The sequence below is a fragment of the Solea senegalensis genome, linkage group LG21, assembly GCF_019176455.1.
Source record: "Solea senegalensis isolate Sse05_10M linkage group LG21, IFAPA_SoseM_1, whole genome shotgun sequence".
Lineage (NCBI taxonomy): Eukaryota > Metazoa > Chordata > Actinopteri > Pleuronectiformes > Soleidae > Solea > Solea senegalensis.
Genome location: NC_058040.1, coordinates 15,187,633 through 15,215,355, shown reverse-complemented (window position 1 = coordinate 15,215,355; position 27,723 = coordinate 15,187,633). Strand labels below are relative to the sequence as shown.

The 27,723-nt window shown below is 41.9% G+C and overlaps 2 protein-coding genes across 9 annotated transcripts; both read left to right on the top strand.

The window, feature by feature from the left end:
* Window positions 1-1,028: 1,028 nt before the first annotated feature.
* On the top strand, window positions 1,029-23,013 carry nrg1 (neuregulin 1). Of its 8 annotated transcripts, none has more exons than XM_044012303.1 (8): window positions 1,029-1,206; window positions 1,340-2,573; window positions 8,504-8,639; window positions 10,305-10,372; window positions 15,738-15,840; window positions 16,852-17,005; window positions 17,104-17,210; window positions 19,812-23,013. In XM_044012303.1, exons 2-8 carry the CDS (start codon window positions 1,823-1,825, stop codon window positions 20,326-20,328), a joined length of 1,836 nt encoding a protein of 611 aa, XP_043868238.1. In that variant the 5' UTR covers window positions 1,029-1,206; window positions 1,340-1,822; the 3' UTR covers window positions 20,329-23,013. The 8 variants fall into 8 exon arrangements, with proteins under 8 accessions (XP_043868238.1, XP_043868240.1, XP_043868244.1 ...); XM_044012305.1 differs by having other exon boundaries at window positions 1,029-1,517; window positions 1,617-2,573; XM_044012309.1 differs by adding an exon at window positions 18,299-18,499 and having other exon boundaries at window positions 1,029-2,573; window positions 19,812-19,874.
* Window positions 23,014-23,655: 642 nt separating this feature from the next.
* Window positions 23,656-27,657, top strand: LOC122758650 (thyrotropin receptor-like). The gene is made up of 6 exons (XM_044012919.1): window positions 23,656-23,828; window positions 23,908-23,979; window positions 26,267-26,341; window positions 26,611-26,685; window positions 27,411-27,485; window positions 27,576-27,657. Exons 1-6 carry the CDS (start codon window positions 23,656-23,658, stop codon window positions 27,655-27,657), a joined length of 552 nt encoding a protein of 183 aa, XP_043868854.1.
* Window positions 27,658-27,723: the final 66 nt, after the last annotated feature.

Sequence of the window (27,723 nt, the reverse complement as noted above, 5' to 3'; positions counted from 1 at the left end):
GAGCCTGTTAGCTAGAGTGGGGGGGGTCACGGATGTAATGATTTTATTTGCATTTGGGGGATTTTCAGTCATTTTGTTAGAGAAGGTGTGACTTAGAGACAGTTTAGGTTTTTCTAAAAATGTGGTTGTATGAAGTAGTGGCACATTTTTTGCTACTTAACAAAAAACTCACCAAATTAAATATAGGTCAGATTAGGTCTACGATATGTTTAATGCTTTATTTCACTGTTAAAAATTTTTTTTTATTTATTTTTTTTTTTAATAGGAAACTGAAATTTTCCTCCTGCACCAAACCCCATTGAGAAAATCAGCATTTTTAACCTCCCATGTACACAGGCACTGCTGCTCCACTGCTGCTCTACTGCTGCCCCGTGTGGTGAGTTTGTGTCACTAAAGTAAATCTGAACAAAGAATTTTTCAAACTGCAAAGCCACAAAATAACACATTTATTATATTATACACTCATTGATGGAGGCAGCAGTCGATCGACAACTCCACTGTGTCGTGACGTAAAATCACAGATTTTCTCTATGGGGTTTGGTGTGAGAGTGAGCGGTTCACAAAGTGGCACACAACTTCAGTTTTTGAGTCTAACAGTGACATAAAACTTATTTGTAAAGATATCGTAGACTTAAGTTGACATAAATTTCATGAGGTGAACATTTTGTTTAGTGGCTAAAATCAGTTTATCCCTCATGTCCCTGTTGACTGCCATGTTCTCACTTTAAGCTCAGTATCTGCAAGTAGTTTGTGTCTGGAAAACATCTGATGCTATTAATTATATGAACATGTATATCTATATTTATACATGTGTGTGTGTGTGTGGCAGACTTATTCATTACCGCCATTATGTTATTACACTATTGAATACAGACACTTGAGAAGAGCAGGACACAATGGCTGCGTCCTCGAGGGCTGGATCACATGTCTCCTTCCCCTTGACAGAAAACACACCCTTCGGTATCAGCATAATCAATGGGGAGTGGTTCTGGGGGGGCGGGGAGGGGGTGTGTGTGTGGGGGGTTCCACCACAGTTAGCCAGCCTGTGATTCGCTGACATGCACTCTAATTGGATCAAGTAGGAACTTGCTTAGCAGGATGCTTTGTGCTGGGATTGGGAGCAGAGACAGGAAGAGAGTCGGGGAGGAGTGGGAGGAGGAGGAGGCCACAAGCAACACTTGGAGAGGAAAGATTGCGAGAGGAGGGGTAAGAGAGGAGAAAAAGGGGAGTATCCCGTCTCTTCTGCCCTTCTGTGCTGCTGCTGCAGCCCCCCCCACCTCACGCTGTCTGATTCTCTCTCTCTTTCTCCTTACTCATCTGTTTCTGTGGCTGCGCTCAGAGGAAGGGCACCTGCCTCTCCCTGATGATTCAGCCTTTCAGCTGCGTGGAACTCACTCACCAGACAGCATGTCCCTGCTGCCACTGCAGTGCCCGGCCGTCCTGTCCTCTGCACTACAGCTGCTGCATCCGCAGCCAGCCCAGCTCCTCCTCAACGCCTCTGCCGCACGAGTGCTCAGGTGAGTGAGTGCCGCACTTCCACCACCAAACCACACGGGACGTTTTGAGGAAATCAGACTCTTTTTTTTTCCTTTTTTTTTTTCAATCTTTGCCTGCAGCAGAGTAGAGTTTTTCACGAGTGAGGAACTCCTCTTCCTCTCTACGCACCACCTCCCTGCCGTCTAACAAGGTCCCAGCATCTTTAACCTCCGACTGACTCTGCAGCATCATCATGGAAACTGTGCCCGAGGAGACCGGTGGCAGGCTGCCACCATGTGATGTCCTGAGTTAATAGTCGAGGAGGAGTTTGGAGAACCTGGACGGGATGACTGAGGGAATGGAGGACCTCTCTGCAGGGCCGGCTCCCCCTCCTGGATCGGCCTCCCCCACCGGCTCCACTGGTGATACCGGACAAGTCCCAGAGGAGAAACCTGAGGAGACGGAGGCAGCTGGTGAGAGCGGGGAAGAGGAAGGTGCTGAGGGAGCTGCAGAGGGAGGCGCTGATGCTGCTGCTGCTGCTGATGATGATGGGGATGGGGAGCATGTGGGGGCTTTGGGAATTGTGGCCTTGCCAGGGACCTGCTGCGTTTGCATCGAGGTGGAACGGATTAACAGTTGCCTGCACTCAGAGAAAATCTGCATCCTGCCCATCCTGGCCTGTCTGCTCAGCTTAGCCCTCTGCACCGCCGGCCTTAAATGGGTCTTTGTGGATAAGATCTTTGAGTACGAGCCGCCCACCCACTTAGACCCCAAGCCCATCGGACAGGACCCTATAATCATATCCGTTGACCCCACACTGGTACTGACCGTGTCTGTCCCTCATTCATCTCCATCATCCACCGTGTCCCTAACCACCACCACCACCACCTCCACCATCGCTGTCACCCCAGCTCATCCTGAGGTGTTAGTGGAGGAGATCTCCACACGAGGGCCGCTCGTGCCCAGGCCTCCACAAGTGACTCAGGCCGATTCTTCCGTCACACTGAAATACAACGCAGAGCGCACCGTCACGCCGAGGCAGATTCCCCGCCCGCAGCCCACACAGGAATCCAACGACATTATTGTCCCGAGCATCTGTAAGTACCCAACACTTTCCTCCTCAGACTGGGTCAAACAATTGTGAGTGTGACAATCATGTAAAAGAAGAATGTTTAGACAAAATGACAAGGTAGAAACAGAAAAAGGTGAAAAAGGCTTGCGTCACTGTAGAGGCTGTGTCGTCTGAAGGTGTCTGTTTTCAGGACAAGTCGGGACTCGCAGAGTCAAGCGTGAGGCCCATGACTAAGACTCTAAAATGTTGCTACACAGAGAGGTGTGTGTGTTCAGACCTCCCTCACACCCACACTCACACAGGATGTTCTAACATTCCTCTTTAAGTATTAATGCCCCCCACCCCCACCCACCCTTAAATTACAGTTCAAGCACAGTGCTTTACGACAGTTAAGGACCCCCCTTCCTGGTCGTTGTGGTCTTCTTTTTTGAGTGCCTCGGTGCGGTGGACGCGCAGGCGCAAGAACATGCACATGCACATTTCTAGTCATGAAAAAGTGCACAATCAATAAGTGATGCACGACACAAACTGTGGTACAGCGAGACTTCCTGTTTTCTCTCTCCCCCCATGCTCCATTTCAAGGTCAGAGACTGCTGGAGGCTAATTGATGCCCCCTCCATCCCGTCGCCGCAGGGAAAAGCAGCCCAGCGCAGTCTGTCTGCTGGCGGCTCACCGCCACGATGCTCACGTTGTTGTCACATCAGCGTGTGATTTATTACACTGTATCTGGGTTAGCTAATTGAAGGTGACAGCAGAGGGGATGGAGGGAGGGAGGGGGGCTCCCTGCCCTCGACCAGTGCCTCTGTGAAGGATTAGCTTCGGCTAATCGGGCGGTAGACGATCTACATCGGGTTAAAGTCTGTGTTCCGACAGGTCTAACGTTTGTTGGTGTGACACCAGACCGGAGTCCGTGCAAGAACATTGCCTCATATGTTTCTGGTTAAATCTTAATTGACCAGAACTCCAAACTGTCTTCTTTCAGTATGAGAAACGCCTACTTTCTCTCGTAGTGTCAGCTGTCAGGCACCCAAAGAGGATAATCCTCAACAGAAACCAAAGCCCTTGAATCAGGTGTCAGAGGGAAAGAATCAATGTCAAGTGAGGTTAAGTTGCTGAGCTGAAACGTGCCAAGAAAATGTGGAAATCCAATAAAGTCGTAAAAGGCTCAGTGTTTTCAAAAATGTAGGGGGGAAATTTCTTTAATTTGGCTGAAATTAAAGATATGTTATGCCTTTTATATTCACCTCTACTCAGGCAGCCATTTCAGACCACCGTATTTTTACAGTAGCTCAAAATGGACAAACTAAACATCTTCTAAGTATTGAAGGTTACATACTTAGGTTATTCAACGTTCTTCTAATCCCCCTTTTCCACGAGTCAAAACACCCACTGAAACCTGTCTTTTCTGCAGCATGAATAGATGCAATCAGAGACACCATCAGGGTCAGACGAGGGTTTCTGATGACTGAGAAGATATTTTAAGTGTAACCAACAATCTAAGTGCTTTCCCTGGTGCTTTTTGTCTGTGGTGGTTGTTCACGCCGTCGCGTTGTGACATCAAACACAACTCACTGGAGGAGAAAGAACCACAAACAAATCTTCTCAACTGTCAACGGGAGTCCATTACCTTTTTTTGATGAAAGAACTGAGAAGTTGAGCAGCTTAAACATATTCATGTTTTTAATTTGGCAACAACTACACAGCAGCGCACTACTAAGCCACTTCTTAAAGGAACTGGACAGGCTGATGGTGTCAGAGCCGTCTGTGAAAGTGGAAAACGTGATCATGTATGAGTTGGTTTTTGTGGTCAGTGCATTTGATGGAGAGCAGTTAAGTTATTTTGCAGCAGACTTCCTGACATGATCGATGTGTCTCATGCCTGTCAGTGTGTCTTCATTTTTCCCATCGAGGTTCCTTCTCTGCGTACCGCACCACATTGACCTGCTTGTAACAGCTTTGGTGGGCGATTTCTGCAGGACTGGTAATCCTGGAGCACACACCGGCTATCATATGGCAACGAATTAACCTCCGGGGGGGAACATCCAATATTTTTGGGGCTTCCGGTGTAGACAGCCGATATCCAGGCCAAGACTCTGGAGTCTTTCATTCACCATTTACTGACAAGCAACATGAGACGCAAGCATGGAGTCGCAGTGGAGAGACGGCAGATTTATTTTTACAACTCCATTAACTTAATTACATTTCTCTTAACGTCCATCTCATTAGCAGGACGCTAGCTTCTTTTGTTCTGCACATGCACGGCTCACCTGCAGCAGACAGTGCGGTCAAACAGGGAAACAGAAACCAGATTTTGCCAGGACCCAAAACCTTGAGTCAATTTTATTTAGCCCAATGTTTGCTTGAAAGGGCTTTAAAGTCTCTATCCTTAGACCCTCACATGGAATGAGGAACAATGGGACAAACCTCAGAATGAGCCACAGAGGACGGATCCCTCTCTCAGGAAGGACAGACGTTCAGTCGGTTCATAGAGAAACCAGCTCATACTTATTCACTCTGACAGATGAGTCTGGCACCACCGCTCCATTTCATTCCATTCATCTTGATACAGTTCGGTACCAATCACAAGCACTTATCTTAAATGGGGCATGTTTGATAAAATGACTGGAAGTCAAATACGACTGAAGCATTTAAGTTCACCAACAGGATGTGTAGAGTTCTGTGACGGTGGACTCAACGGTGCAGATTCAGGCCTGGTCTGGATATGTTCTTCCTCTCTTCAAAGTAGTTCAGGAGGACTTTTCCTCCTTCCTAGTGACTTTTCTAATCACTACAGCCAACTGCTATGTCAGTTCAGGGTCATTTCAGATGTTCTACCATCCAACTCTTTCCTCAACTTGCCTGAAGTAGAAGAGTTTGCTTTACAAATACCTAAAAAAAAAGAAAGAAAGATTCAATTATTGATGAGTTGACTGCCGCAGCACATCAGATAAGCTCAGTGTCTTAGTGTCTCTGCCGTCCACTTTAGGTCTTTCAAACGTCTTCTCAGAAGCTCAGTGTCTTAGTGTCTCTGCTGTCCACTTTAGGTCTTTCAAACGTCTTCTTAGAAGCTCAGTGTCTTAGTGTCTCTGCCGTCCACTTTAGGTCTTTCAAGCGTCTTAGTGTCCCTGCTTCCCACTGTAGGTCTTTCAAACGTCTTCTTAGAGGCTCAGTCCCTTAGTATCTCTGCCGTCCACTGTAGGTCTTTCTACCATCTTAGTGTCTCTGCCGTCCACTGTAGGTCCTTCAAGCATCTTAGTGTCTCTGCCGTCCACTGTAGGTCCTTCAAGCGTCTTAGTGTCTCTGCCTTCCACTAAAGGTCCTTCAAGTGTCTTAGTGTCTCTGCCTTCCACTAAAGGTCCTTCAAGTGTCTTCTTAGAAGTTTGAAACCGAAAGTTTTGTAGCTTCATCTGCAACATTAACATTTACAAGTCTCTCGTTGAGGACGACTGATGCAGCACTCATTCACTCACTCATTCACTCACACAGATCGCAAAATGAATGATTGGATGTGGAGTGATGTGAGTGAAGTGTTGGTCTGAATATTGTATGACCAGACGTCTCTGAGAACGAGTGGGAGTAAATATTTGTCATAAATGGCGTTGAAAGGTCATACAACAGTGGAATTCATTGTTTTACGAGTGCGATGATGATCGTTTGTTGTCGTACCACAGTCTAATGGAATAATGGGCGCAATCGTTGTAATAAATCCCTGAAAAGAAAATTGAGTATGAAAGCAGCAGATTGATGAATCTGAGAGGCGAACGTCGGTGCAGATTAATTTCCTGTCCACTGAATAATGCAGCGTGAGCATTAGCACGCAGGCTACACAGTATCGAGGTTACATTTGCTTGATATTTGATAACGTCATAAACATGTTATGACCTGATTCCTCCTCATGAAGTTTTCTGTTTTATTTTTTGATATTTCTAAGTCTATTTGTGTTTGATAGGTTTTAGTTCCTATCAAAAATTAGACATGATTGTTGTCCTCTGACCATGTCCTTGACCCCAATACTGTGCTGTCTTTGGTTTCTCAGTTTCTTTTTTGGGGGGGTCCCCAAACTAATTTGGAGAATTTTCCCATCCTTTTAGTTCGGATTCATGTGTCTGAATAACATAATATAAAATAATGAATTTACCATGCATTGAAAATTATTATTTTTCCATTTCAAAATATTAGGTGTTACATATATTAATCACTAAATTATGCTAAAATTTGCGCTGTGATTTGGAAAAGGAGGACATGTTTTAGGGCGGGGCTGTGCTGTGATTGACAGCTTGTACTGTCCAATACATGCATGGTTGAAGGTGAGGATGGACGAAAAGTCACAGTGTGCTAACACTTGGTCAGTGTTGAAAAAGTGAGTGGAGAACCAGTTGAGTGAAGTTTAAAAGTAATCCTTAATCCAGAATGTTGTTACCTTCACCTTGACATAGTGTGACCGTATCATTTCCAGTTAAACACACAGCGGCAGCTCTCGCCTGCTGCAGTGCATCCTGCTTTGTCCTTGACAGCAATTGATAGAAACATCATCCGCTGCAGCAGACCGACCGCTCTGCACGTCCAGCCTGAGTGAAGTGGCTGCTGGATAAGCTCCAGCTGCGTCCCTGTGTTCTCTGCGCCCCCCATCACCCACGGTGGGCGGGAAGCTATCGATACGAACGCTGTCGTTAGCGGGGTCGTGATCAATAAAGACGTGATGGGAGTGCTCGTCCTCATGTATCACAGCGTCACTGATCTGCGTCTCTCATTCATACTCTGAGGGAGCCGTTTGTTGCAGAGCTGGAAAGTGCTGAGTAATGCTGGGACACGCTGGCCGCGTTGAACTCACTGCACCATTCACCCCGTCAGTCTTTCTTCTTGACCTCACCTCAGGCTGGATTTTGGAAAGAATGACACGGCAAAGTGATGTCAGTGATGCAGACCTAGCAAAAAGCTTTAATATGAGTCATCGCTTTGTTTTTCAAATATTTGATATTGAATGTCTCTCCTCTCCTCTCTGCATAAATGCAAGAACGTTTCTTGTCAACTTTTTTTTCTAAAAACCCCAGAATTTGGTGGACATTTTTGTCCTTATGGCAGAGAGGTGCCACTAAATCACACATGTGATTATTACATAATCTACTTTAGCTGCTTTAATCCTCAAAGGCAACACAAACCAATAAAACCAGTAACACTGAGACTTTCTTTTTGACCTCACCTCAGGCTGGATTTTTGGAAAATATGTCAATTCTGTTAGTGATGCAGACCTAGCAAAAGCTCTTTAATGTGACTCATCTCTTTGTTTAGAAACATCTGAAATACTCTCTCTCCGCATAAATGCAAAATCTGAACATTTCTTTGTCGACGATTTCCCCGTCTTTTTTTGAAAACCCCAGACTTTGGGTGACATTTTTATCCTTATAGCAGAGAGGTGCTACTAAAACACAAATTTGATTATTACATCATCTACTTCAGCTGCTTTTAGTCCTCAAAGGTAACACAATTTTGGAAAGTATGACACAGCAAAGTGACAAAGACCTAGCAAAAGATTTTTAATGTGACTGAGCACTGTGTTTAGAATCAGTTTGAAACTAAACGTCTTTCATAAATGCAAAATCTGAACATTTCTTTCTTGATGATATCGCCGTCTTTTTTGAAAACCCCAGAATTTGGGGTCAGGTTTTTGTCCTTGTATTAAAGTGGTTCTACTAAAACACATGTGTGGTTATTACATAATCTACTTTAGCTGACACGAACCTATAAGCCCTGTCAGCACAAGGCAATACTACACTTTAAACCCTGTCTTCACAAAATATGATCAATACAATGAAAAAAACACATACATATTGTTTTGAAACACAGTGAAGGTTTGAAATAGTAGTAGTGAAGTCATTTGAGATGCATGTATGGGCATATTTCTGTCTGCAGTCTAAGTGGATCTGACTGACTTTGTGTTTGTGTGTTTGTCATCAGCAGCTTTCACCAGCACCACAACCAAGACCTCGAGTCATGTGACGCGCTGCAGTGACAGCAAGAAAAACTACTGCGTTAACGGAGGAGAGTGTTTCACCCTCGAAATCACGCCGGGCAGCACAAAGTTCCTCTGCAGGTACGTTTTTTTAACTGCGTGATACTGATATTGTCTGTGACTGCATAATGAATATCAATGAAAGACAATCAACGAAAAAGATGGATCACGTCTCCATTTACAAAGTGGAAGCCTATCCCAGATGTGGATGCCGTCCAAGATATGGATCTTGCCAAATGGTCATGATTTGAGGCTTTAGCTACCGCACCCATGAGTTCCTGTGATGGATGATTAACCTCCTGAACCTAACCTTCCATTTTCTGGGGTCAAGACAACAGACGGTGGCCAGCGCTGGAAGTTTGAGTCTGGATAATGGATTCTGGCATCATGAATACTCCAAAATGCAAAGTGCTGGAGAAGATCTTGTTGCTATGAAAATGCTTCCATTCCCAGTGTGTTCTGTGTAGCAAGAATTCACTATTCTCTCCCTAAGAGAATGAGTTGGCAGTAGAGAGTGAAAAGATACATGCTAACAGATCAGCTCTGTAGTGGAGGGGTAATGTAAGCCACCTTTATCTGTCACATGACATCCAGACGAGCCCGGAAGAGTCCCAACAAATATCTGTATGACGCTAAAATGTTGCAATTGTTTTCAGCACATATGCAGATGTCTATCACAGTCTGATTAACAGTTGCTGGCTTTTAATTCCTGCAGCTCAGTGTCACAATGCTAGCGGTGTCACAATGCTAGCGGTTAGCTGTCATGCCAAAGAGACAGTCTGTCTTTTCCAAGGAGCTCCGGGATGTTTTACACATTCCTTTGCAAGGTACTGCTCCCTGCACGCAATGCAAGAGAATGTTCTTGGTTGCTACAATGAAAATACTGAAATAATGGATCATGGTAAGGTTGGATTTTTGTGAGATAAGCCGATGTGCAAGTCCACAAATGTTCAACGTGAGGTGAGGTGACTGTATTTTCAAACTCCCCCAAACTACTACCATCATTGTAAATATGCTCACTTTATTTCACCTTGATTGTTCACTGATTCCAGACATGGCGACTGTGGAAATTCATATTTGAATTCAACAAAACTCCAGATCAATATCCCTTAGAAATGAATATAAGCATGGCCTCTTCCTGGTTTTTAATAAGCCAGCCCCGACTATTTCAGGTAAGCTGTCAGATAACGATGCAGAGATGTTCCACAGTCAGTGACTGTTTAGTGACGAATTAAAGAATTTTAGTGGAGGCTGAGCTCAGAGGGAAGCTGCGATGCTTCACTTTTGTCCCCTCACGACACAATAAACAATTACTAAAAGACAAGGTTTAACCGCTAACGTCACCTTAAAACATCCAAGTTTACCCTTAACAAGAATGACAGGAAAGGAAGTAAAGGAGCAGAATTTGTAAGTGACGCTCTCTGAATATAGGTCATTGCACTCATATTGGACATATCTTCACATCTCAGCTAATCTCCTGTACCTGCATCGGACATCAGTGCTTTTGTTGCCATGACCACCATCGTTTCCTCTGTGCTGTAAATCCAGGAGCACATAAACAGACATTGATCGTCCAGTAATGGCTGTTTCCCGGATCCTGACATGTTTTTGTGCCTGTAATCTGTGTGTGTCCCTGTGTGTGTCCCTGTGTGTGTGTGTGTGTGTGTGTGTCCATGTGTCTTGTGTGTAGTAACATGTCAGTGCTTACCAGTGTTTACCTGTTTCCCCTTTCTACCCATCAACCAGGTGCTTGGCGGGATTCAATGGGCACCGATGTGAACAAGCTGTGCTTAAGACAGTCTCAGATCCAAAACGTATGTGAACACGACTGTATTCAATCCCACATGTCATTGCTGGTGTTTCACCCCTCTCAGAAATCCATGTTATTTCAAGTAATTCAATCTGGCAATGCAGAAGACATTACTCCTGAGGCCCCAATTGAGTCTGAAAGGCATTAAGCACTGAAATTTGCATGTACTTGACATCTCATCACATTCCATCCTTGCTGCTCAGAGAAACGCCTCCATTTCTGACGGAAGTGTCCTCATACTGCTCATCCCCCTTCTCCCCTCATCAACATCAAGTCAGAAACCAAACTACAGAAGATCTTTCTGGGTTTTCCCCCTTTATCCACACTTTTCCTTGAAGGTTCTCAGTCTTCCAGGTCATCGTATCCTCAGGAGTGTAGATAGTAGGCAAGTTGACTTTCTTGACGGTGTTCCACGTCTCATGAAGAGGCTTCTTCAGTTCTGACTGAGTGGTGGGAGTCCACAGCTAGTCCACATTGCAGTCAAGCACGCATGTCACCGAAAACCAAAATCAAAGGCAATGCTCACAGCTAATGTCAGTAAACTATCATTCCTATTCTCACTGGTGAAACAGCTTGAATAGGCATAATAGCTGACCAGTGATGTATCACGCGGTGTATGCATCAAGTTACTAATGAATCCAGGCAAAAATGCCAGACCTTTACATTAACCTGTGGTCTTAAATTTCCCCAGTGTGGGTCTAATAAAGAACTATCTTACATCTTTTCTTGTCTGGTGCCTTTTAACAAAAACTCTTTTTGAAACACAGTAAATGAGATTCACCTCCTACTGGATTCTTGGTACTGCTCTTCTGTCATCTGATACTTCCACTACTCAACTGCGTGATGTTACTAATTGTGTTTTGTGTTGCATTCAAGTGGAATCCCGACACTCACTTTGCGCACAGGACACCCTGAACTCTTTAAGCTTTGACAAAACTTGGGAGTGTTCAAATCGAAACACACTGGAAAACCCAAATTTGGGGCACACCGTATTTGTGTGAAATGAAAAGGTCCAGAATTTCCAACCGCTCTCAAATGCAGCAGGCAGACTGGCTACCAAAACAGAGGCGTGATAACACACAGAGAAGGAGTTTGACTTGACACAGGGATCAGTCTGGTTTTGTCACTGGACCATCATTTGTTCTCGGACCTTAAAGGCCCGTTTATACACTACACCAAAGATGGAGACGGGCGGAGCCTTTCGCCGTCGTTTCATCCGTCGCTATGTTCATCGCACAAAATGTGGGGGCAGTATAGAGTCAACAGTCCTGTCAGGAAAACGATGAAGAAGAGTCTACATGCGCATTTAAAAATGGCAGAAGTTTCTAAGAGAGTGTATCCGAGAGATCATCTATATGATGTAATCTTATCGTCCTGTATTTCCCCCGCCACAAAATCCACTTGGGTTTCTGTCTATTTCGTATTGAGCACAATGAAATAACCTCTTAGGTGATCGTCGTGTTTGCTGATGCCTGCAACTTGGCACTGCCCAAAAAAAGGAAATATTTTCCGCATCATTGGGTAACGATGGGTACTGTTTGGGACGGGTGGACGTAAAACAGACGGTATAAACGGGCCCTTAGTCTGAGCACCATTATTGTCATGGCCCCTTTGAATGCAACATTCCCCAAAAAATGTAAAGTTCACTTCTGAATACAACATTGTCCAAGAATTGGCAAAGTACCTGTGCATGTCCCTGGATATGACACCCGAGACTCCTCACCTGTAAATCAGAGCTGAAGAAACCTCAGTTCAACTCTTCGTTGATGACCTTTGAATCTCCAAGTAGGACCGTGCTGAAAAGACATGCAAATTTCAGTCTGTTGCTAAAACAAGATTCAAATCTGTGAAAACCTGACCAGATCCTCTCGTCCTCTCCTCAAAAATTAAAGATGGTCCAGTAAAACGAGAGCCGTGAAGGTCTAAGCTGATCGACAAGACGACAGCTGGCCCTTCCTGCCAACACCAGTGATGACTGACGTGGGTTCTTTACGCAGCTCATGTGTGAATTAACTCCTTCTCTCTTCTTCTGTCTCTCTTCTATTTCCCGCTCAGGTGTCCAAATGAATTTACCGGCGATCGCTGCCAAAACTATGTAATGGCCAGCTTTTACAGTATGTCTATTTCCTCTTCAGTCTGCTAGATCTCGGCATGTTCGGTTAGCACTTCTGTACCTGCTGCATTATGATTGTCCTTAGACCTGTGATTTACCCCTGCCGCCGTCCTCCTACCGAACCTTGTGCATGTTGGTGTTTTGGACTTCTTTCTTTCGTTATCTCTTTTTTTTTGTGAATGTTTAAAAGTGCATGTGGTAGTTTATTTCCGTTTCAAGTAAATGATCCAGTTTACACATTCCTGTTTTTAGATTGTTAGTTACTCAGGCTTTGCTCTCTGAGTTCAAAGGTCGCCTCCACTTAAAATAGAAGTAATAGCCTGAGAGAATATTGACCGAAACAGACAAACGTCCTGTATTTTTGTCCAAGCCCGACTCAAACCCGGCACACGTTCTGTAATTTGCGATGGAGCCTGACACAATTAGAGTAAAGTGAAGAGTACTCTGATGGTGGTTGTTAGCCTCTTTCATTCGTGGTTACAGCAAAAACAACTAAAGTTGTCATTACATCCAGGAAGAAGAAACTACTACTTGCCCCCATGGACACGCACAAGCACGCACACACAGATACGCACACACGTATGAGTTACCACCAACACTTATGATTAAAATAAACTATCACAACCACCATTAGTGACCATTAGTTCTTCTTCTTCTTAATTAACTCTGCCGGTAACTATTTACATAATCCAACCATTGTGGTTTATTTTGAACCATGATTGGCTTTAATAGCCCGAGTGTTGCGTTCAATGTCCTCTCATAAATTGTACAAAACCCTGTTTCTAAACAGAAACACCAGGTCAGTCACTTATTAGGGTTTGAGCACAAAAGTGCATAGAATCCTATTAAAATGCAAAATATTCTTATTATTTTTACTTGTTATACATCTATTTATTTAACGTTTGCATCATATTTTTAATACAGCAATCACTGTGCCACCCGATTTTACTCCGAGTTTCACTGAAAGAACTGGAAATTTCCACGTCATTGATTTATTTATTTAACCTTTATTTAACCAGGTAAAAAAAACAAAAAACGATTGAGATCAAAATCTCTTTTCCAAGGGCACCCGTCATAATAAATATTAGATTAGATACAGGAAACGGATTACAGACAACATACAAACATGACATTTAAAGTGCAGGAGTTACTGGGTTCGCTTTGTCCGTCATAAGATGGAACGGCGCGCTCCAAGTGAACATTCTTTTCCCTAATTCTGTTCTTACATGTGGAGCAGAAAGTTCTCTTCATTCACTAGAATGTGAATATGTACACGCTCACAGTGATGAGTAAGTCGACCACAACCAGAGACAAATCTCAGGATTAATGTAACCAAACCTGACCCAAATGTTTTTGGTGGAAAAGGGGAAAACTTATATGTTGATCAGAGTTGTGTTTGAAGGTTTCCATCCCGTCTGTAAAAAAAGGGCAAAGAAAAATTAATACAAAGGATTATAGTTTGGCTAATCCATTAGCCCGAGGCCCCCAAAGTCACATAAAATGCTCCTGTGCTTCTGATCTGCTGTTGTGGTTGTGCAGATCCAGTCAAACCTCTCTGAGGGAAAACAGGTGTGGACATGTCAGCTCATACCCATCTGCCTCCGCAACCATCACTTTAACAACAACAACAACGTCTCCTGACCTACCTGTGAGTGTGAAGCCTCTGATAAGGAGGAAACTGACAGGGAAGCTGTCAGTGAACTTCATTTCCTGAAACCACTTTGCAAAAATTTCCATAAAATCAAAAAGCAAGCCTGGCCCAGGGCTGCCATGTTTTCACAGAGCGGAACAGTTCGGTTTGGGACAGTACGTATGTTTTTACATTTCCTTTAGGAATAGTACCTTAGTGACTAGCCCCAACAGTTCCATTTTTGGTACCCTTCCCTTGGGCTGCCAGAGCAGAATAGTGAGGTACAGTCAGCTGATTGGCGACAGAAAAGCGTCACTAGCTTGTGACAGGTATTTACTCAGTCGAAACATAAGCCTGATCCAGGACTTTACCATTCCATAATGTACCAAACCAAACCTACGTATTTTTTTACGTTTCCATTAGGAATACTACCAAAATAACCAGTCCCTAACATAACATAGCCCCCAGAGTAAAATGCTACAGTACGGTCAGGGTGGAGCAAGACTTGCTCAGCCCACACCCTGTCTACCACGTAAAGTGGCTTTTCTCAGTCGAAACACAAGCCTGACCCACAGCTTTACCATTCCATACAGTACCAAACTGTACCAAACCCAACTGTACTATGATGGAAACACAGTAAATCATTCCAGTGCAGTGAAATTCAGATGCTAGCTTAACAATTTAACCACAAAAGTTTGATTTGCCGGATCTTGCACTTATTTGCATTTCACCTTCTCTTGAAATGCCAACTTTTTCCAAAGTGGAAAAGTTTTTTTTTTCTACATTTCAAGCTTCTTCTTTTTATTTTATTTTTTTATCATTTTCTTTGTTTCCGTTCAGGTTTTTTATGCACACGCGGAAAATGTGCATAAAAACAGGCACCTACTGTGAAGTAAAACTGAGGATAATGGAATTATTATGCAAACTCTGAATGGTGAGCCAACAAGCAGGCACATTTTTAAACATGTTCCTACTCCTGTATGTCGTCCCCCCCCCGCCCCCCTTCGCCTTATCTCTGCCTCCCTGTTTGTCTGTTGTGACCAGTGTTGCATGAATCAGTAGATCAGCGTCGCTGCACCAGTTGTTTGTTTTATCTCTTCTCCCTTACGTAGTTTCTGCCTCTTCTTATCAAACTGAGTGCTGGGTTTCCATTATATCTGCTTAAGGGGTTTAAAAACTGTCATAACATGTGTACCCTTCACCGAATAAAAGCTGTTTTTAGTGTTTAGGGATTCACAAGGCCAACACCAGTGCTGAGATTTAAAGTGATCTGTGTCACATTTTGATTGTTCATAACTATCTCAGTGTCAGCTGACCACTGCTTCTCACAGGTCCCACAGTGCAGTGCTAAATCACTGAAGCACCACCCTCAGTGCTGACGCCAGTGCTTTGGTCAGTCAGACCGACCACAGGTTAAGACTGGAGGATAAACCTAAATAACCACAGAGAGTCATAATTACTATGTTTGGCCAAAGGGAGGCAGCTCTGAGTGTTAGATGTCAGTCATGTTAGCAGTGACAGGGCTCGTTCTTACTGTTTGGGTTCATGGTTTTTTTTGCCTGTCCGTGTGTGTATGTGTGTGTGTTGCAGACACGTTTTTTAAGCGTGGACTCTCCTCTTTTTCAGAAGCTGAGGAGCTGTATCAGAAACGTATTTTAACAATATCAGGAATCTGCATTGCACTCCTAGTCGTTGGAATCATGTGTGTGGTTGCCTACTGCAAAACAAAGTAATTCATGTCACATTCTCATGTCTCATTTGTAACGTAATTAAAGGTGCACTCCCTGATTTTTTTATCGTGTCCGATAGTGCCACCAAAAAAAAAGAAATGCAAAGAAAACAGAATTTTACGTCAGTTTAGGTGTACGATATCTCACAGCTAACAACTCCTGTGTCCTGTGAGCTAAAAATGTGGATTCCCTCATTGAACTTTGGTGTTTCTAACTGCAAGGTGAATCAGTGAATGTATTCTTACGACAGCTTACACTTCAGTTAACATAGATTTTATTAGGTAAACCTTTCCCTGAGTGGGTAAAATCTGTTGTCGCTGATAGCATCCATGTTTTGAACACAATGTCAGTTGTTTATAACAAATTGACTACTTCATTTGGGACGAGCAAGTTCAAAACCACCAGTTAAGATCAATGAGTTTCAATTGGCCGATCAATAGACCAAGACGTTCCCAATCAAGACATTGTAATTTTGTCAAAACCTAATACTAATCAACAAGTCACATCAAGAATAAGAACAAAGTTCACCACATAATCAAGCAAAAGCCAAATAGTGTCAAAGCAGTTTGTGCAAATGCTTTAACTGTTGATCAAAAGATCCCAGAGGTTTCTTAAAAAGCAGTGCTTCAAGTCTCCAATGCTTGTTTTCTTCAATGGTGCAAAATGGATGTGAAAAAACAGCTGAAATCCACTTTAGAGAAACCTGGGTTCACTGAAATGAAGATGAACATCGTCTGCATATAAAGGAACAAAGATAGAACCAAGCTGAATCAGATAAGAGACATTTATGGATTTGGTGGTGCTGTCAGACACAATAACAACATCACAAAGTGTATTTTGTACTGCCCTCAATACATAATAAATATTTATTAGCATAAGTACAGTCAAGCCGTAAAAACTTTTAGATTAAATTTGATTTGGGGGTAAATGTACCAGTGTCCCCTCAGATGTGCTGTCCAGGTGTCGCCTGGGGCCACTTCACAAAACAACGTCTGTTTCTTCACAAACAGGAGGCAGAGGAAGGAGCTTCACGACCGCCTGAGGCAGAGCGTGAGGAACAAGAGGAACAACAATACCAATACTGGTGTTGGTCCCAACCTGGCAACCTCCACCAGAGGACGTCGGATTTCTAACTTGCCTCTTCAAGATTTGCAACTCAGCAACGTATGCTGCTCCTCCTCACTGGTCAAATAAAAAGCATGTTTGAATCTTTACGTTTCACATCAGCTGTTAATATTTGTTCTGCTATTCTTTTATTGCAGCAGTGTAATGGGATGAGTGCACAGCATGCAACTGAGAAGGAGACAGAAACCACCTTCTCCATGAGCAAATATGAACCCACGACACTCACCCACATCTCCAGCCACAGGTGAGGAAGGAGTTTCACTAAATATGGGCCCCGTTTGGATCCGTTAAAAGTTCTGGACTTGTGTTTGTGTTTGTGAGCTGGAGCAGAGGTTGCTCGATGTTCATTTACCCTACAGGGGTCAGGAGCTGGTTGAGTCCTTGCATCAGATTAGCATGACCAGACTCTCATGCTTCATACATGACAGTCAAACCAAGGCAATCACTCCATCTCTAAAAGGCTCCACCCACATTCACATGTTTTATTGTCCAACTCTTTCAGGTTTATGTGGGCCCCATAGGACTATATTTGGGCTGACAATATGGGTCCCAAGCGTGTTTGTCCATGCCCATTTTGTACCTGCTTAGTACCCTGGTAGCTTGGAAAGAGTATGAGGGTACCAACATGGACTTGCTTGCTGGGTGGCAGTTGTTGCTAGGGTTGGTTATCGTCTTGTTTTGTGACACAAGCTTCAGTTTCCTGTTGGAAAAGGCAGATTAACACAGTGAACACGTTCTAAAGCTATTGTTGACTTAAGCTAACATAGATTTTATTAGGTGAGCCTTTTGTTGCCCATGATTCACTACCTCATACTACCACGCTTCAAAAACCCCAAAGAATCACTTTAAGAAGAGTGAACTTGGCTTGAGACCGAGTGGTTGTCGGTTCAAGTACCCGCCAGGTCAAGGGCTGAGCAAGTTACCCATTGCTCATTGCTCATTGTTAATTGGACACTCCAAATTTACCCTAGCCACAGTCTCCTTGTGCCAGTCCCAAGCCCGGGTAAATGGGAGGGTTGCGTCAGAAAGGGCACCTGGCATAAAAATCACCTACTCCCTAAAAGTAAAGGTGTCCTCAATAACTTGAACCATTCCAGATCAATACGGATTATCTATAAAAATAGTAACCGGTCAATCGATCTTCACATATGAATCTAACTCTCCTCATCAGATTAACATACATAGTATGTAGCGAAATGTAAAAGCAGCCACCGCCTGAGTAAATGGGTCTATGAGTTCATCCCGTTTGGCTCATGATATTTATTTGCTCGAGGTCTAGAGGCCTGTCTGCTACCTTCCCCATGTAAACGTCCCCCCTCCCTGTCTCTGCAGCTGGAGTAATGACTGGAGCAACACTGTTCTGTCTGACACTGAGTCTGTCTCGGTGATGTCATTGGCGGAGAAGAGCCAGAGTGCCTCACAGGGCGGCCGGGGTCGTCTGAACGCGACTGGTGGCACCAGAGACTTAAGTGCCCGCTCAAAGATGCGCCGAGACACACTCACCTCCGACAGCGACTTGCCTTAATGTACAAGGTAACACAATAATTTAAACTTTGCATCGCAAACGGAACCCGAGATGGTTACGAAAACACAACTAATAAAGCTCGATATAGCTCGATAGAGTGATCACTGGTCGAGAATATTTGCTCGTGACAGTAATGCGTTTTCTTTCAAAACAAACTAATAATTTCTGCTCCTGATTTGCCTGCCATCCACACTGAACCCGACCTGAAAACGTCTCAAGTTTAGTTCCACACTTGGGCAGCCCATAGCCAAGCGTAAAGGGAACCAAGGGTTGCCATTTCAAGTCCCCGCCAGGTCTAGGCGTGGGGTACCCCTGAGCAAGGTACCCAATACATATTACTCAATATTATCTGGATGCTTTAAACCAGTGGTCACCAACGTGGTGCCCGCGGGCACCTGGTAGCCCGCGAGCAGCCAACGAGGTGCCCGCGGGCTCATTTCACTTCACCTCACTTGTATGTATCCATATGATCACTGAGTAAAATGTCCTTGATATTGTTTATAAAAACTGTGATAATCATTAGGAGTAGGCACTGGAATTAATGTGTATGCAATTGAATGCATAATATTTATCATTTAAATGGTAAACTGCATAAAATGTTAATATGGTAGTCCTCCATATTATTCTCTAACCTTCAGGTAGCTCTCGGTCTCAAAAAGGTTGGTGACCCCTGCTTTAAACCATAGCCATAGGGGGCCACATCCAGTGTACTCCTAATCCTAATAAAATGGAGGGTTGCAGTTTTTAAACATTTAGTTTCAGTTTCACATTGTCTTTGGTCTCATAATAAGAGAAGAACACTCTTTATTCACTGCTTTATCTTGCTGTCTGACAGCCTTTTCCAACAGAAAATCAGCAATATATAAGCTGCTTGAATACTTTGGTATAATTGTGATGACCTGATATGATACTCTACTTATATTGGTCAAATACTGGTGGTCAAAATCACTAAATTTAGATCCTATCTTAGATAACTATTACATAAATGGACGCTGTTGTGATCATGTCTCTTGTGTGGACTTATTTCAAAATGAAAGGAAAAACCAGAACATTTGCTAGTTTTAACAATGTAAAAGCACTGTATTGGAAGGATATTGGTATTGGTAGATGATCAACGTTGTGATTGATTCACTTTGACTCGAGGATGATCTGATTAGGTGGTCAAAGGTCAAAGCTCTTGGAGCTAGATGATTGTGGCCAAGACGACACGCGTCCCGCAACCTTTAGGAAACCTGAACCACATTAACTCTGTCGACGGCCCTAACGCTCTTCATCACACAAATGTCTTTCAAACAGGAAGTGTCTGTGTTTCTGTCGTAGGTTCGTGTCAGCGATGACTCAACAGTCCCCCGTGACCTCACCTGCGACTCCACTGTCTCCTCCGTCAGAGATGTCTGCCCCTCTGTCCAGCCTGGCCATCTCTGTCCCCTCAGTGGCCCTGAGCCCCTCCGGCGAGGAGGAGCGCCCCCTGCTGTTGTCAAACACACGCCAGTCTCACAAGAGCCGTGACGAGCAGAAGAGGAACTCCGCCCACTATAACCACGGTCACATGGTGCACAGCTTACCGCCCAGCCCGCTGTTCCCCATGGAACATGTTGACTTTGAGGTCATGAGTGACCATGACGACGATGCAGACCATGCGATAAACAACAACATCAGTGACCGCGGCAACAAAACGGCACTAGTTGCTAACGGCGGCGGCATGATGGAGGAGCCCCGGGGTGACCACACGCCCTTCCTCGCCACAGGGTGCTCCACAGTCCTGCTGCTCAGCGCCACAGACAGAGGCAGGACTAACCCAGCATCGTCAAACAGTGACATGAGCGTGACATCATGAAACGTCCACCAACAAACAAACACCAAAATCCAGCTGCTGCGTCACGATAAGTGCTGAGAATCTCTTTATGTTGAGGAAAAAAAGAAGAAATAATCACGACTTAACCTTTATTTTCTATAAATTATTTGCTGTGAAAGACTTTTAGAGATAAATGAAACTTTTATTTTAGAAGTAGTGAATAAAGAGTTTTATAAAACTGTAAATAATGTGCGTGTCCTGTAGGTAAAGTGCCATACACCAGTATGCAGCGACGGCTCACGGTAAATTTCAGCGCAGACAAATATCAACGGTGCCTTTCTGTTTGTTTTGCTTCTGGCGGGAACTGCAGCATCATGTACCGGCTCATCTTAATCCTCCAGGAAACAAGTGGAAAAGAACAAAAGAACACTCGCTGGCTGCCTTTAACCTGCTGTGGTGTGACGCGTCGAGATGCATGGCGATGTTCGTCCTCGTGGTCTGTGGTGGAATAAATGAGCAGTTCACACCCAAGCACTCATTATGGGATGTCTCACTGTACTGAACTTCAACATCTGGACTAATGTTTGTGTGTAAACACGTTTTCATCCATCACTGGACTACTACACATGGAGAATATCACAAAATGTTAGGAAAATGTCGACTGTTGAGCCTAAAGGTCAGGACATACCAAGCCGATGGTCGCGCCATTGATTGATTTAGCGTCAGTTAGCATCGGTGGCTCTCATCTGTCATTGATTTTCTATCCATTTAGCATGATGAATAGCCAGCAGACGCGCTTGGCCATTTGTGAAAGACAAATCACTTTGACTTTGCTGTTAGCCGAATGAGTCACTGTAGATGAAGAAAAATGGAGATAAAGAATGGAGACGTTTTTAATCTAACATGTCAAATAAGCCTTATTGTTGAGCAGCAAGTAAAGCTCTGCAGACTGTAATAGTGTTCTGTCTCAAGGAAAAAGAAAGTCAGTCAGTCTGGCCGTTTACATTAGCATTAGAGCTAGATTGGCTATCTAGCAAGCTAATCATTTGATAACCATGCATTTCATACACCTATGAAATGCATAATATTTGGCCGTTAATGTTAGCACTATAGCTAGGCTAGCTAACTAGTGAAGCTCATCTAATCCATTTTGCTGCTATGTTGTTGTTGTTAGCAACATGTAAGACACACATGTAAAGTACTGTGAAATACAACACAAAAATGACAAATGACAAACGACACAGTAGATGCTAATTTTAAATTCCTTTGACAGTCGTGGGATGTGTAAACATAGAAGGGAAACTAGCTAGCAGGATGTCGGTAGCCACCTGCAACTGCTCCAGCTGGTGAGCAACCTGACTAGCTGGCTAGCTATCTAGCGGGACGTTTTTATGATTGTCCATCATTTTTACGATCTAAAGTATAACATGTGAAACTGACACAAAAAGTGTCGTGTTAAACCTGTTGTGTTGTCGCTGTCAGGCTAACATTATTGTCTATCAACACTTTGTTGCAGGTCGTCTGATATCTCTAAGGAATAACAGTCTGCTGCCACCTGCTGATGTGGAGAGTTACTGCATTTCACACTTTGCACAGATTGTACAAATTAGAGTGCTGTTAGCTCAAATATTTCAAATATTTTTTTGTCTATATGGGTTGAAACAGAGGCAGTGAAGGCGGCTGTCTTTCCTCTTCACGGTTTGTCGGTTTGGTGTGTCCTGGCTTTTATTAATACGTCCACTTAACACAGAATGTCTTTGTTTGTAAAAAAAAGAAAAGAAAAGAAAAATCTTTATCAGGATTTGATGTGAATTTTTCACGTTTACAGTGTCACTGTTTAAGCGTTTCTGCGCTGATTGTATGGCTTGAGCTCGATTGCTGCGTCCGACATTTACCACGACTCACTGTGTGCCGGCAGGTTTCCACGTCATCACTTATAAGTACAGACTGACAAAAACAGATCCCACTCTCCGTCACCAAGGTCCCTGCTGACTGCATCTCTGAATTTTACAATCATATCTGTGGAATGAAAGGCTTAAACATGCACTTCACTATGTCCACGTGTTCCTGACTAATGCATTTTGGGAATTAAAGAAATTGCTGCATATATACACAACGGCAACCGGCTTTATTTTGTACGTTTTATCGGCATAAGCTGACCGACTGCCTACATTTTATTGCCTCGGTGAATGTGTCGGTTTCTTGTACAATGCAAAAAAAAAAATCTGCCAAAGAATAAACAGATTTAGAAGACTGTAACTCACATAATCACCACTGGGTTCTATAGTCAACCATAGTTTCTTACAGTGAATGTGCGTAGACTCAGCAGTGACGACGTAGACGCGCCGCTGCCCCATAAATAACACTTTTAACACAGAAAATACTTCTGTATTTTACATCGACACTAATATTATTTCATATTTATTTATTAAATTCTCGCTGTATGCCAGCATTAATTACTGTTACAGTGTATGGTATATATACATCTATATTCTATTTAAAAAAAACAACTGGATTTGAAAAATGTTCAATATTCATAGCCACCACCTGTTCCCACATGGTCATTAGTGTGAAACAGGAGTGTCCACATTTTGTCACATACTGTATGTGTGTAACATGACTCACACTGCTTTGCTTTAAAGTCGAGCTTCGAAATGATGTAAATACACCATGAAAACCTTCAGCGCTGTTGTTTCTCATTAAATATTCAGTTCTGTGGTTTTGTGACTCGTGTCGAAATGATTCTGTTGGAAATAAGTTTACGACGTTCTCTCACTGATTTGTGCAAATGTGTCAAATATGGACGCCTTTAATCCGTTGTTATTTTAGAGACGACATCAAAAAAATACATATACAGTTTACGGATTATTTATCCTTTCAAAAAAGTAATGTACAGTGGAATTGGAATAAGATTTTTGGATATGATGGTTGTTTTATTCTGTATGATTTTACAGGCACACATTTACAAGTATAGAGAGTACAGAGAAAGATCATTTACAATATTAAGAACAGTCTTATGCTATAATTATAATTTGAAATAATAAATGATTTATTAAATATCTTATGTAGCTATAGGCAGACATAAGGACAATTAATACACAAGTGATAATAAATGTGCAGTATTTGATTATTATATAGTGTTTCTTATTCTGTTATTAGTGGTAAATAAGAGTGCAGTTATTTGATTTATTAGGATTCCTCTTAGCTACTAGTGTGTAAACAGCAGCTTCTCTTCCTGGGGACAATAATTGTCCACTAAATGTCCACGTTCAACATGCCTCATTTTATTTTGAAGGTCTCTCTCTTCCTGAAGCTGTGTGACTGAGCAGTAAAACCCTGAAGCTCCAGCATCAAGTCACTGCTCTGACAATGAAGCCTGATTTAAATCTGCTCCTCTTCTTCGTCTTCTCCCTCGTCCTCGTTGACGTGTCTCTCCCTGTGGAACCGTGTCCCCCTCGGTGTCAGTGTGACTGGGACGTCCACAGCGTGTCGTGTTTTGGAGCAGAGGCTGTGCCTGTTTTCCCCTGCAGCACTCAGGAGGTGTAAGTGAGTCCTCTCTGTCTCTGTGTGCTCTGACTCCAGCCTGGGACTGTCTTCACTGGGACCATGTCTCTGTTTCAGGTGGCTCACTGGGACCAGACTAAGCTCTCTTCCTCAGGACGCCTTCACCAACCTGCCCAGCATCTCTCACATGTAAGACCTGACACTGACTCTATAATAACATACACTAACAAACGTGTCATAGTGACGTGGTGATTTTGTACTGTTGTATGAGTTATAGTTATATAGTATGAGTTATAGTTATATAGTATGAGTTATAGTCATATAGTATGAGTTATAGTCATAGAGTATGAGTTATAGTTATATAGTATGAGTTATAGTTATATAGTATGTGTTATAGTTATATAGTATGAGTTATAGTTATATAGTATGAGTTATAGTTATATAGTATGTGTTATAGTTATATAGCATGAGTTATAGTTATATAGTATGTGTTATAGTTATATAGTATGAGTTATAGTTATATAGTATGAGTTATAGTTATATAGTATGAGTTATAGTTATATAGTATGAGTTATAGTTATATAGTATGAGTTATAGTCATAGAGTATGAGTTATAGTTATATAGTATGAGTTATAGTTATATAGTATGTGTTATAGTTATATAGTATGAGTTATAGTTATATAGTATGTGTTATAGTTATATAGCATGAGTTATAGTTATATAGTATGTGTTATAGTTATATATAATTATGAGTTATAGTTATATAGTATGAGTTATAGTCATATAGTATGAGTTATAGTTATATAGTATGAGTTATAGTTATATAGTATGTTATAGTTATATAGTATGTTATAGTTATATAGTATGTTATAGTTATATAGTATGAGTTATAGTTATATAGTATGTGTTATAGTTATATAGTATGAGTTATAGTTATATAGTATGAGTTATAGTTATATAGATTGTGTTATAGTTATATAGTATGAGTTATAGTTATATAGTATGAGTTATAGTCATATAGTATGAGTTATAGTTATATAGTATGAGTTATAGTCATAGAGTATGAGTTATAGTTATAGAGTATGAGTTATATGAGTTATAGTTATAGAGTATGAGTTATAGTTATAGAGTATGAGTTATAGATATATAGTATGAGTTATAGTCATATAGTATGAGTTATAGTTATATAGTATGTGTTATAGTTATATAGTATGAGTTATAGTTATATAGTATGAGTTATAGTCAGTCACCAGAAGGATTTTAACCACTTTATTTATCTGTGGTATTATAATAACTTTTTCAATGCTTTATCTCACTCTAAGACAACCGTTACGCACAAAAAACTAAAAGTTTGAGTCATTTTGTGAACCACTTCTGTGGTTCAATCTGTGATCAATCTGTGATTTTATTTTCAAACAGATTTTAGGCACTTCAAAAAAGACTCACTTAATCAAATCTACGATATCTTAAGAATGAGTTTTTCCACTTTAACTTGTTGTAAAATGGCCATTTCTAGCAGGAAATGTGTGTTGTTTGTAAATGTCACCTTCCACACCAAAGTTTGTAGCTTTCGTGTTTGAAATTCTTTGTTCAATTTTATCTCAGTGACACAAACCTACCACAAGAGGCAGCAGAAGACCAGTAGCTTCTGTGCTAACATGGCATAAAATCATAGATTTTCTTTATGGACTTTGGTGTAGGAGAGTGAAATAAAGTTTCCTACAGGGAAAAGGCTGTTTGACAATGAGATAAAGATACTGTTAACTTTAGTTCACATAGTTTTTACTTGGTGAGCTTTTTGTTAATCTCCCAGAGTGGCAGCCATTTTTTTGCCACCTACAAACACTGTTACTTATATTTCATATTTCTTTCACAGTAAAGCAGTCGTACACGTAGTACTGGCTCATCTTTAACCTCAGCGATGTTGCTATATGCAGTTTGTGTGTAGAGAATAGCATGTAGAGCAGGGGTCTCAAACTCACGGCCCGGGGGCCACATGTGGCCCGCCAGCTGACACATATTTTGAAATGATTAAATTCACCATAGTCTTTTAATTAAATATTTTTGATTTAATGTTTCAATTCTGTTTTATTTCTGTCTGTTTTTTGTTATTTACAGATTCATTTTGCGTCACACAAACACTTTTACTTTGAAATGGTGTGCGATGTCACCGTGAATATTTGTAATTGCAACATCATGATGGATTATCAAGATGTAATTTTAATTTCTAATCACTAAACCGTTAATTTTTCTCAAATTGCTGGACTTTTTTCACGACCCGGCCCCTTCTGACCAGATTAGAAGTTCACTGGCCCTCAGGTCATTTTGAGTTTGAGGCCCCTGATGTAGAGCGTCGTTATTGACTAGTCTTGCTAACAATTTTCTTTTTTGCTTTTTCAAGCTTCTTTTTTGACTCTGCAGGGGATTCTTTTTTAAAAAAGAGAGCTAACTGTTGTGTACGACTTTGTTTTTCAGATACATCTCTGACGATGTTTCTTTACGATATCTCGAGAGACATTCTTTCCACAACCTCTCCAGCGTCACACACATGTATGTATGTTTGTGTTTTTCTGCTTTAGCTTCATCACAATTCAGAGTTAATCGCAAGAAAAAATGCTGATACAGCAATATATATATATATATATATATATATATATATATATATCATTGCCTCTTGGCTTTGGAGGAGAGGCCTGGCCATCATGTCATTTTCTTAACTGTACTGACTTCAGGCCACATTTTCTATTTAATTGGTGGTGCATGCCATCACAAGAATGACGTGCTGTGAATGTGTGTGTGTGTGTGTGTGTGTCCAACAGACAACTGACTAGCATCAAAACCCTCTCATACATTGTCCCTGAGGCCTTTAAGGATCTGCCCAATCTAAAGTATCTGTAAGTAAAGTTTCTGTTTACATTATTGATGTATAATGTACTTTACATGTCACATTAGCTCCACCCACCATCTCCACCTAATACAAAAGTGTTTGCTTTTACACTTAAAATTGTCAATCAATAACTCGATCGTTAATCGCTGTTTTAAATAAAAACAACTTCTGATTTCAGCTTGTTCGATGTGGATATTTTATATTTTATTTGCTGGTGTCACTTTTCAGGTTTGGGAAACACCAAATAACATTTTACACCTTTTTTAAAAACACATTTAAACTGGTTTTAAAATGTTAGAGGCTAACACTCTTTTAAAGTTGTTGTTTTTTTTGTTGAGTGGGTTTGTATGAACACACTACGCAAGACTTTATTGGCAAAAATGTAATATACTATCCATAACTATGTTTGTATGGATGAATACGCACACTATAATAAAAAAATACATATTTTTAGTGGCCTTAAAATTTGCCTTATATATAATTTTTACAAACAAGGAAAAATGACATCCTTTGTGGTACCTGAAGGCCACCGTAGTTTAATGACAGCGCTGGAAAAAGGAGTGGTGACTCTCGTCACATGAATGCTTCTTAAATGACAATCATGTCATCATTGTAATAAATGTGCCATATCAAACAAACTTTAACATTATACATTATTGTAACTATCTATGTTGTATATTATTCTCACGAGAAAACAATGTTAACTCAGCTGCTGCTTCTTTGTCTTCTCAGTGGAATCATCAACACGGGCCTCGCGTCGTTTCCTGAGCTGCGACACATTCACTCCAGACAAGAGGATTTTATCTTGTATGTCACATATTTATACAGAGAACATCATTAAATACACGTATTTCTGTATATATCTAGGGTTCTATGCGTTCTATGTGTCTTTCACAGGGAGATTGTGGAGAACGCGTTCATACAAGTCATACCTGCCAACTCCTTCACTGGGATCTCTGACCACGCTCTGACCATGTGAGTCAGGATTTAGTCAAAACGACTGTTTTATTTCACACTCATTTCATTTATTCTTATACAACTGCAC

What these genes read in the sequence shown, in the direction of transcription:
- nrg1 (XM_044012303.1), top strand. Translation starts at nt 1,823, where the DNA reads ATGACTGAGGGAATGGAGGACCTCTCTGCAGGGCCGGCTCCCCCTCCT. An exon ending in GTTGCCTACTGCAAAACAAA is followed by an intron (nt 15,841 to 16,851) that starts GTAATTCATGTC and finishes CTTCACAAACAG; the next exon opens with GAGGCAGAGGAAGGAGCTTC. An exon ending in AAGATTTGCAACTCAGCAAC is followed by an intron (nt 17,006 to 17,103) that starts GTATGCTGCTCC and finishes CTTTTATTGCAG; the next exon opens with CAGTGTAATGGGATGAGTGC.
- LOC122758650 (XM_044012919.1), top strand. Translation starts at nt 23,656, where the DNA reads ATGAAGCCTGATTTAAATCTGCTCCTCTTCTTCGTCTTCTCCCTCGTC. An exon ending in CCCTGCAGCACTCAGGAGGT is followed by an intron (nt 23,829 to 23,907) that starts GTAAGTGAGTCC and finishes TCTCTGTTTCAG; the next exon opens with GTGGCTCACTGGGACCAGAC. An exon ending in CTGCCCAGCATCTCTCACAT is followed by an intron (nt 23,980 to 26,266) that starts GTAAGACCTGAC and finishes TTTGTTTTTCAG; the next exon opens with ATACATCTCTGACGATGTTT.